This window comes from Nicotiana tabacum, chromosome 9, assembly GCF_000715075.1.
Source record: "Nicotiana tabacum cultivar K326 chromosome 9, ASM71507v2, whole genome shotgun sequence".
NCBI lineage: Eukaryota > Viridiplantae > Streptophyta > Magnoliopsida > Solanales > Solanaceae > Nicotiana > Nicotiana tabacum.
In genome coordinates, this window is record NC_134088.1 from 67,671,045 (window position 1) to 67,682,185 (window position 11,141).

Here is an 11,141-nt window from a genome sequence, read left to right on the forward strand (position 1 = left end):
GCTCGAGATAAAATACCCGATATTTATGGAATAATACCATACAAGGTACCACATGGCCATGATAGTAAGGTGTATAAGGTGTGTTAAAAGTAAATAGTATTTTAAGTAAGTTGAGATAATTCTTAATTATGTGGGTAATTGGTTAATTATTGGGTAATGGGATATTACCTAAATTATTGGATAAAGTTTAAAATTACCCAACGTGGCAGCCCGCCCTTCAAACTAATGCCTCTTAACTCAAATTGAAAGGTGAAAAATTAATGTTATGTGGCTAAGCCACCACATGAAGTGGGCCCACACCTATTCAAACACATTTCTTCATTACGTGTTGCAACACACTTAGAAATTGTGACCATTTTGCTTCATTTTGTCTTTTAGATTTTCAAGTGATCCAAATATAGTGCTCTTTCCATTACAAAGACACATTATAATATATCAAAAGAACGCATAAAATCTTCCTACTACAATACCAAATTACACACGATGGAGTACTTGGTAGGCATCTAGTTTGTGCTATTGTTGTGATTGAATTTGGTCATTCCCTAATTCGATCTCGCCGTTATGTGTTTCGTCGCAAAAGACGGTGTTAAAGAGATTATCAAGAGAATCGGTTCAGGTATGTTAAGGCTATCCCTTCTTTCCTTTTGGCGTGATCCAAATAATACAAATGAAACAAGCAAAATACGCAACTTTCATAAATGACTCTATTCATAGAAATACTAGGGGTGTCTATATTCTTGATTCCCCATGTGAATTATTATTATATCTTCTGTTCATGAGTCTTAGAAAAATACGCATTTGATAAAGTTTATCCGAAAGGCATATTTATTTTTATGACATTCCGAGAAATCTTATTAACGTAATTCTTATGCATTTCATGCATTTATACATGTACATTAACCCATGACCAGATGGTGTTATATAGAGTATATTATAGGTATATGGGATATGGAAAAAGGTTATGGCGTTATATACGCACCACCACCTGATCAGCTGGTATACGTTGATGATTTGCCCACAGTGGCCGAAATGATATGATGGGATGCCCTAAGAGGCTTTATGATGTTATGAACGCATATACCTATGCATGGTATGACATTTATACGCATATGCATGACATTATAAAAATGAAATGATTCACAGAGCTATGCAAACGTACATGTCGAGTCTTTTACTCCATGTTTCTCTCATGTCTATTATTTACTGATTTTCATTCCTTACATACTCGGTACATTATTTGTACTGACGTCCCTTTTGCCTGGGGGATGCTGCATTTTATGCCCGCAGGTCTCGATAGACAGGTCTAGAGTCCTCCAAGTAGGCGATCAGCTCAGCGGAAGATGTTGGTGCACTCCATTTTCTCCGGAGTTGCTTATTTGGTTAGTATGATTTAGATGTGTATTGTTTGGTATGGCAGGGCTCTGTCCCGACCTTTATGATAATTACGTATTCTTAGAGGCTTGTAGACAGATGTCATGTATATGAAAGGTTGTATGGCCTTGTCGGCATATGTTCAATGTACGAGTGATCGTTTTAGGTCTTATAGGCCAGTATGTCATATGTATAAGTTTATTCCCTCATGCTTTACTCCGGTTCATTTACCTATGATGGAATTATACGAAAGATACGTTATGTTGGTACTCGCTTGAGTAACGTACCGGGTACCCGTCGCCGCCTATCGGTTTGAGTCGTGACAGTTTATTTAATTTGTGATCCATATATACATGTCAGATAAGTTTAGTTTCTTTCATTCATCACTAATAATGCATGACATAGATTAATCGATATAGGTCGAGACGTTTTGTTTTTAATATTTATCGATATAAGTCGAGACGTTTTATTTTTAATATTCATCGATACATCTAAGTAAGTTATAAGTCGATGAATCAATTTACAAATAGATATAATTGATGATGATCAATTATATATACTAATTAGATTATTGCTTCTTCACAAGTCTATCCCCAAAAGAACCCGCCCTTGTGGCCCTAGCGCTTCGCGTTATTAGATGTGGCTATACCTATACACACACACACACACACACACACTTCGTTATACTACTTTAACTATATATAGCTTGTTATAGTATATGTTAGTGTATTCATTATCTGTATTACAAAATAAAGTGTTAACGGATTATATTTATATTATTTGGATAGTAAATATTAATGTGATTCAAAAGTTTGACCATGTTTGACCTATGAACGGACCAAAGTTGGTCGGTTATTTTCCAGAAATTATATCTACCGACCAAAGTTGGTGAGACATTGGTCGGTAAATTCAACTATAAATTTTATAAAATAATTTAAATAATAATATAATTATTAAAATTTAAAAATGTGGGTCCACATTACCGACCGATGTTGGTCGATAATCAAAAAGGTACTTTGACTAAGCAAGTCTGACCATTGCGGTCAAATATTTGACCAATATACCGATCAATTTCGGTCGGTATGTAATTTAAAAAAGATATAAAATATTTTTTTGATAGTTTCTATCTGCTTTGGACGGTTTTTTGGTCGCTTTTGTTAACCGACCAACGTTGGTCAGTATGTCTCGGTCTAATTTTCCGTGATTTCTAGTAGTGTGTTAAACTTTTGAGCGTGGCCATAATTGCCGAACACTCACACTCCACTCTTTATTAGCTAAAGCGGCCCTTTTTAAGTCGTGAATTATTAGTCTTCATATCATTAATTCGATGTTTTTAAGTTGAACAATTAGCTTGCCACTTATTTCAATCATCAAAATTTGCCCCATATCAACTGTGTTCAATCAACTTCACTCGATCCCTTTGTTTTTGGCTACGGGAAAGACTGATCTGTGTTTTAATGAAAAACTTTTTTCTTATATATTTTTTCCTAGTGCGTTTTGTCTTTAAACCAAAACATCTTACCTTACACTAGAAATTAAAAAGTTTAATCAGTGTCTATGTTAATTCAAATGGTGTCATTATAATTTATATTCACTCAAACAGGTAATGTTGTCATTAACAGTCCGTCTTTAATTGGCACTTACTATCCATTGTCTTGAACATTGAAAATTACTAGTACAACATTGCCAACAAGACAACCTTGAATACTGTATGGTTAAACAGCAAAAAATATTTTCAAATTTATTGTTTTAAGTATGAAGTTACCCGATGTTCGCCACTATTTATAACGGTTGAGATATATTACCTTCTTTTTGTTTTTTGTTTTTTTGCTATTAGGAAGTGCTGAGTAACTCGAATAATTTGCTTAAATGAGTAGTTAATAATTATGGGGAAGAATGAGGGGTGCTATAGAGGAGTTGGAAATCACGAAGAAAAAAAAAACATTCTCACACGAGCAAAACAAGTGTGAATCTACACAACAAAAAGAATCTCTTACTCTTATTGGAAGGTAAAGTTTGGTCATGTACCAACAATAATACTTCTTTCGACTCTTAAGTGAAACTCTAGTGAAAGCCCTAATTAATCATTATTGTCCTTTCTTTTCTTTTTTTCCTTTTGAAAAAGATGGTCAAATAGTGGACATATTTAGTATTGCCAATGCTAGGGACTTACTATTGAAGGTAAAATGTGGACTTTCAAAGTAAAAGATGGGCTCCAATCCAAATGCTAATGCTTCCAAAACAAGTCGGTCCAAAACGTCATCCTTTCATTGGGCACGTCATTAAATAGTTAAGTACAGTGGTGGGCCTTTTAATTCTTATAATATCTTAAAGAAACCTCAATTTCCAGATGGAGGCTACATCTTGTTCGGTGCCAACTCTCTTTGTCATTTTTGCGCCACAACGCCATTTATATCAAATTGTATGAACTTATAGTAGTTAAGTAATTTAATAATATAAGAAAAATATATTCATTAATTATGATTAGGGGTATTCACACCGAATCGAAAAATTACACCAAATTAAAAAATCAAACTAAATCGATTAAAAAATCCGATTATGTTTGGTTTGACTTGGTTTGGTATTGAATAAAAAACTTGAACCAAACCGACATATAAATATATAAATTATATATCTATTTTTAAGACTTTATATTAATTTTTTTTTAAATATAGAAATATTTGGGATCCTCATTTGTTAACCTTGAAAGCGTACATTAACGAAAAATTATTGTTAGATGACTAAGAAAATAACTATTATGTGTTACAAAAAAAATCTCATTAGAATATTTTAATGAATCATATGTTTGTCAATTTTTTCAATATTTGATAAACATATATTCACTTATCAAAACTTTATCTATAACTTTAATAAAGTAAGATCGAAATAGTATTCATGTAATAGAAAAACCCGAAAACTCAAAAAATCCGACAAAACCGAACCAATGCAATCCGATATAGTTGGTTTGGTTTGATTTTAATAAAAAAATCGAACCAACCCGGTCCATTTATACCCCTAACCATGACTAAGTGACAATAGCTTATTATCAAATAATGTCATGCATCTCTTGGTATGATACAAATATAGGGTGGGAATAAATTTTTACCCCACATCTCCTATCGAGTAATTCTATAAGATTATTCTCTCTACATAAACTGGTTTATTTACCTAAAGAGACTTTGTCAATTTTGATACTACTTGCTCGGTATTGAGAAACAAACACAATAAGGTACATCTTCCATCCCAGAATTATAATCTCTTTTTCGCTTTCTAAAGCCAAATATTTTGAAATCAGCAAAATAGCACATATGCGAAGTTTGGCTGGCTAATTAATTTCAGGAATAAATTTGGATAATTTTATGGATTGGTCAAGAGTATATCACAAAATACAAGTAGGCAATGACTTAGTTCTCAAGGACACGTCAGCAGGTTGGCAACCATTGGCGATCCACGTCATCATTAGACGTGGGGCCAAAGAATCCTCTTCGAAGTTCAAACCACACAAACCCCCTTTTAATTACACGGAATTATTGGTTGACTTAACCACTTGATTTTATTTTTAGTTAAAATAATGAAGTTTTTTATTTAACAAAAGAATGTATTTTTCCTACTAATTACCTACTCAATAGAAATAATAATAAGTCTTCAATACTGCTCCCTCTATTCTATTTATATAATTTTTTATTAGTATGTTCTAAAAAATATTATTTACTTAGAAACTCTTTAATTTTAAATATAATTTTTTATTTTACTTTTATGACATGTCTTTATAGCTAGTCACATAAATAATATGACATATTTATTTAAAACCATAAATTCGAAGGATAATTTAGTCATATATATACCATAGAAATTTATTTATTTATTTATTTATTTACTAAACTCAAAATAATAAAATAAATATAGGAGGTATGAAGTAGTGCTTATATATAGATGAAGTAGAGTAGCATTTAATTTGGCGTTGTTATAGGAAATCTGATATTTTGATTTTATATGAAGTACTACCAGCTCCACCTTTGAATATAGAGTTTCATACACTTGTCTACTAGTCTTCCTCTTGTTATTCAAAATGAGTAGCAGCAGCCTGAGTATGGTGGAATCCAAATTACCACCAGGATTCAGATTCCATCCAAGAGATGAAGAACTTATTTGCGATTACTTAATGAAGAAGGTTGCTGGTTCTGAATCCGACCAACAGTACCCTCTTCTTATCGAAGTTGACCTTAACAAATCCGAGCCTTGGGAGATTCCTGGTACTTCTTCTTTCCCAGAATTCAGGTTAATTTGTTTCGCATATATAACTTATTATATCATCAAATTCAGATCGATGATGTTTTAATGATATATGCTTGCTGCTGTTGATTAATTAGGAGTTCTTCCATTTTTCAGCAACTGTGATCCTTTTTTGTTAATTTTCTCTGTCCAATTTTGGTTTGCCTCTGTAGATGAAATGATAGCTACCGGATTGGTCTAAAGTCATGCATAATTTATTTATTTTTCTATTTTTCGTGGATAAGAAATTAAGAATCTCATACTGCTAATAATTGTGATTAGCTTAATTTTATTGGAAAAGATTTGAACTATCTTCTTCCTAATTAACACTAACACTTAACTGTATTATTTCAAGATTGAATTCCTGCAAACAAATTTCCATTCTCCTTTGTTTGTTCACACTGCGTATATTAAACGTTCTCAAAGTATTTCCCCAATATAGCTTGACTTTTCTGTCTAACCTCAAATATCATTCGTCTGTCAAAATAAGTAACCAAAGAACATTAATTAGCATGTAACTGCTTCTGCAAATCTTCTTCTTCCTTTTAATAAGTAAATCAATCACCACATAGTGGCGGAGTTTATTAAAACATATACTCCATATAATTCTGCTTCTGCAAATCATTTTCCAAATAATCAGACGAAACATAAGGAGAAAAACTAATAACAAAATATAAAAAAACAGGAAAAGAAAAATAATGTTCTTAGATAGATCGGTGTTGGTTGCATGTATCTGTCTCATCGATCAATGGGACTTCTTTTTCTTTTCTTTTTTTTTCCTACAAATATGTTTGTATTTTCTTTTTTGGTTCAAGTTTATAGTCTTTCCTATATATTACTCGTATATCTGATTTTTATTTTTTTTTAAAATAATAAAAAGCACTCCTCCAGAATATTCAACCATTCGAAGTACGTGTTATGTACAGAAAAAAATTCAATTTTCAAAGTGGCCGTAAAAATAATTTCTATAAGTATTCATACAGAACTGATGTTTTAAATGTATAAGTGAAAATTTTGTGAGATATAAGATTTCTCATTCAATCAACTTTTGAAGAAATTGACAGTATTAATTGGCATTGTTCTCAACCAAAAGATGGTGACAACGATAGAGATAACAAGATGCAAATTAAAGTAACCATCTTCCTCGTGTCAACCACACGCGTGTACATTTATACTCCAATCCAATTGAGTTGAGAAAGTAGGAATTCTGTTCATAATTTTACCCGTGTAATTCTAAAGCTATCTCGTCAACATCATCTACTTAATTTTCTTACTATTGCAAGATAAGTTTTTTTGTTTTACATTTCTATTTTCAAAGAATCAGTATATACTGTGGTGCTTTGAACTTATAATATTTCCGTCAACATCTCTAAGACTGTAACCTAAGCCATTTGCCAAAATATGTCCCTCAATAATTAAGTCTCCATTTTGGGATAGAGTCCATCATGGCCTAAAAAGAGTGAGTCATATATGGTGGTGCCACAACAGCCATGGACATTTTTTTCCTAAAAACAACAGGTCCCCACCTCCTCTTTTAACATAGCATCTCTCTATAATGCTCATGATATCGACATATTCCTTTTTTCCTTTCATTTTCTTATCCTTATTTTTCCTTATGGTCTATCCTATATTATTTGTCCCATCTTCTCTTGATTATTCATGCATGAGTTGGGAAAATTATATCAAGATTTGTTTAGAATTAATGATTACATATATAAAACATGCAGTAAAATTTGAAGAGTCTAACTTATACACTTTGGTACAAAAAAATTGTTATAGTAGGTTAGTAACAATTTTTGTCATATTATTAATTATTTTTTATCAAGAAATGTACCTGTGACGCCTATGACGGGAAGGCGGGCTGGCGAGGGTGGGTCGAGTAGGACTGACAGACTTCTAGGCTGGCAAACTTCCGAAAAAGAAGTGCACGTGTCACCTTAGGTAAATCTCACATCTCATTATGAGAGACAAAAGTGAAGAGTTTTATAAAGACAATACAAGTTCATATGGTACACACACTTTTTGGGGTCTATGTGGCATAGCCGATAAGTCAAATTTGTGTCGACCTAGGCCCAAAAAGGACAATACGTGCCATGGAGTTGGATCATGACAGCAGGGGCATATCTAGTATAGAGACTATGGGTTCATCTGAACCCATAACTTTCGCTCATACTCTATATTTTTACCTTAAAAATAGTAAATATGTATAAATAATAGATTTTGAACCCACTAAATTAGATAGGATGTGGTAGAATTGCGAATGTAAACTCATAAAGTTTAAATCCTAGATCCGTTTCTACGTGATTAGTACATGTAATAAGTTCCTAATTGTATAAATAATATTTATATCGTGAATCTTATTTTATTAGTTTATATAATTTTCATCTTACTATTCATGAACATTTATCTATAACTAGCTATCTTTTTGGTAGCTAGACTAATATATAGTGTGGAAATTCCATAATTATATATCTGTGCAGAAGTGGCATGTGTTGGAGGGAAGGAATGGTACTTCTACAGCCAACGTGACAGAAAATACGCGACGGGACTGCGAACAAACAGGGCGACGGTATCGGGATATTGGAAGGCAACCGGAAAAGATAGGGCAATAATGAGAAAAGGAAGCCTTGTGGGAATGAGGAAAACCCTAGTTTTCTACCAAGGCAGAGCTCCTAAAGGAAGAAAAACTGATTGGGTCATGCATGAGTTCCGCCTCGAAACTACTTCCCCTCATATTTCTTCCCTCAAGGTACATATTTTCACTACTACCAATTTCTTATTTATGAACTTGAGTTTTATGCATTCAAGGGTGTTTATACAGTCAAACTACTTATAAGATACTTACATATAAGTTTTTATGATAAACGATTATTGATAATTTGTTAAAAATAATAATTAACATCATAAGAACAATAGTTATTGGTTTTAGGGATAACGCGCGAGGGTTATTAAGATATTGTCATTGGTAATGGTGCAATAGAAAGAGTTCGAAGATTTTATTTTACTAATATACTATATATCTCAAATTCCTAGCTTTTAAACACTAACTCACACCTGTCTAGGTATAACCCTTCACTTGGATTATCTCAGACAATTGAAAACATGTCATTTGGCAGCTTAATGATTAAAAACATGATAAGATTGGAAATTCTCTTCTAACTACAAAAAAAAAAAAAAAAAACAACATCCAAACTGAAACTTATGGATAATGTTTTTGAACGATCTAAAAGGAAAGAGTGAAAATTATTTGCTGAATGGGTATTGCCGATAAAAGCATCACATTTGACGACTTGCAGCATTTAGGTCCATAAAAAAAATCATTAATTAATTATTATATTATGAAAATTATAAAACTATAAAAAGGTAGATAAGAGTAGTTTTCAATTGAGAGAACTGTCCATTCATTCATAATCTGTTCAATTTGATTTGAGAAATTATGAAATGAGAAAAAAATTGTCGCTGTGCAAAATAAAAAATGTGCCTGTACATTATGTATGAGTATGACGGTTGATACAATATTTTTCGCCCATGATTATGAACTTTTGGCTTAATAATCTAAATTATATTTTTTTGGGGCCTACTTAGTTAATTAATCCAATCGCTGTAAGTGCGCTGTTCAACTGGGAATCTTTTTATATTCAACTGTAACATCATTAGAAGTTTCTTCTATCATGTAAAGAATATGGTTTTATGAGTTATGACAAATATAAGAACTCTTTTTTCTTTAAAAAAACTGTATTAGTAGTTGACCAACTTAACTACTTTATGCAAAGCTTAAGTAATTCGACTGAACTAAAATATTAATTCAACTTATATATTAAATATACAGTAGAGAAAATATAAAACCATAGTTTCAAAGCACTCAGTATAACATATATGCCATCAAATACTAATTTGATTTCTTGGAATCTGTGAATATTTTATAAAACAATATACTACTAAAAGTTAATAATGTCCATCTTAAGTGAGACAGATCTAGCACAATCGTTATACAAGATGTTAGTAATGATCAGTGCTAGTATAATATGAAATATATCTCATGATTCTTCCAAAATCTAAGCTAAATCAGAAATTAATTCCATTTTTCAGTTTTTCAGATAACAACGCATGAACCTAACCTAATCCCCTGTCCTTGAGCAATGAGCGCGTCACGTCACGTTCTTTCATAAAAATAAACTTTATTTTTTCCTTTTAACTTTCTGTTTTCATTCCTCAGAAAGCAATGATTACTATTCTGAATAAATGTACATTATAAGTACAATAAGTTAAAATTTATGGATTGTGTAAAAATTAAGTACTGACTTTAATTTGTTTGTTGTATAAAATGAAGCAGGAGGATTGGGTGTTATGCCGAGTATTCCACAAGAACAAAGAATTACTTGCTGTCAAACAAGGAACAGGAAGCAGCATCTATCATGAACATGACACGATAAGCTCTTCATATCTACCGCCATTAATGGATCCTTATATCACTTTTGACCAAACACAGCCTAACAATATTAATATTAATACTATTAATATGAATGAATTATACTATGAGCAAGTGCCCTGCTTCTCCATTTTCAACCCTAACCAAACTTTCAGCTCCCACAGCCACCACATCCCCACCGCCGGAGCTACCGATGCGTACGGCGGTTTGCCAGCTGATATTGGAACGTACTTAAATGCAGCTGCAACATCCTCTTCGTGTGACAACAAAGTAATAAAAGCTGTTTTAAGTCATCTGAATATTATGGAAGGTAGTCATAACAACAATAACCCTGCCCGTAATACTGTGAACGTAAAAGCAGGAGGTTCTCCTACAAGCTTTGGGGAAGGAAGTTCTGAAACTAGCTTCTTGTCTGAGGTGGGCTTGACTACAATGTGGAACAATCATTATTGATTTTTGAGACAACTGTTAAAAATTTGTCAAAATTAGATGTGGGATGGAAGTCTTTTTAATTTGTTACTAGTATATTATATTGTGACCTTCGACTAGATCGAATATTACATACTATTTATAGGCTGTCCAATATTATGTATGCTCCAATGTCTTTCCTTGAATTATCACTAGTGGTTTTTTCATGAATATATATAACTCTTTGCTAGAATGGAATTCTCCACATATAGGGGATTATTTACATTGTCGTTTTAGGATTGTCTCTCTTTGTTTTTTGTATCCGATATAAAATGAACTTATAATCATGAAATCAAATTACTTTTTAAGTATTGGGATAAGGGAAAGGGTTGCATAAATCATAATTTCTTATACATCGTGAAAAGCAAGAGTTGAATTACATTATATATCCAAAAAGAGGTTCATTAATTGAATTTCTTTCGGGAGAGAATTATACTGCTAAAAATAAATTCCTATAAATTATTAAATCCTATGATAATTTTTAGTGTAACGGCAAAAGTAATTAACTACAAAATTATTTTAAATCAAAATTCTTGGTTCCGTCACCAACGGAAAGATATACTTTCTTCGGACTATATTAGAAACAAAATGAAATTCCAAA

The 11,141-nt window shown here is 32.1% G+C and overlaps 1 protein-coding gene across 2 annotated transcripts; it reads left to right on the plus strand.

The window, feature by feature from the left end:
• Positions 1 to 5,312: 5,312 nt before the first annotated feature.
• Positions 5,313 to 10,776, plus strand: LOC107784013 (NAC domain-containing protein 21/22). 2 transcript variants are annotated; one of them, XM_016605063.2, is made up of 3 exons: positions 5,313 to 5,624; positions 8,124 to 8,392; positions 9,977 to 10,776. In XM_016605063.2, exons 1-3 carry the CDS (start codon positions 5,441 to 5,443, stop codon positions 10,523 to 10,525), a joined length of 1,002 nt encoding a protein of 333 aa, XP_016460549.1. In that variant the 5' UTR covers positions 5,313 to 5,440; the 3' UTR covers positions 10,526 to 10,776. The 2 variants fall into 2 exon arrangements, with proteins under 2 accessions (XP_016460549.1, XP_016460548.1); XM_016605062.2 differs by having other exon boundaries at positions 5,314 to 5,624; positions 9,974 to 10,776.
• The last annotated feature ends 365 nt before the right edge of the window (positions 10,777 to 11,141 follow it).

Coding starts and splice junctions, on each gene's coding strand:
- LOC107784013 (XM_016605062.2), top strand. CDS start 5,441: ATGAGTAGCAGCAGCCTGAGTATGGTGGAATCCAAATTACCACCAGGA. Junction 5,625..8,123: donor CGAGCCTTGGGAGATTCCTG/GTACTTCTTCTT, acceptor ATATCTGTGCAG/AAGTGGCATGTGTTGGAGGG. Junction 8,393..9,973: donor CTCATATTTCTTCCCTCAAG/GTACATATTTTC, acceptor TATAAAATGAAG/CAGGAGGATTGGGTGTTATG.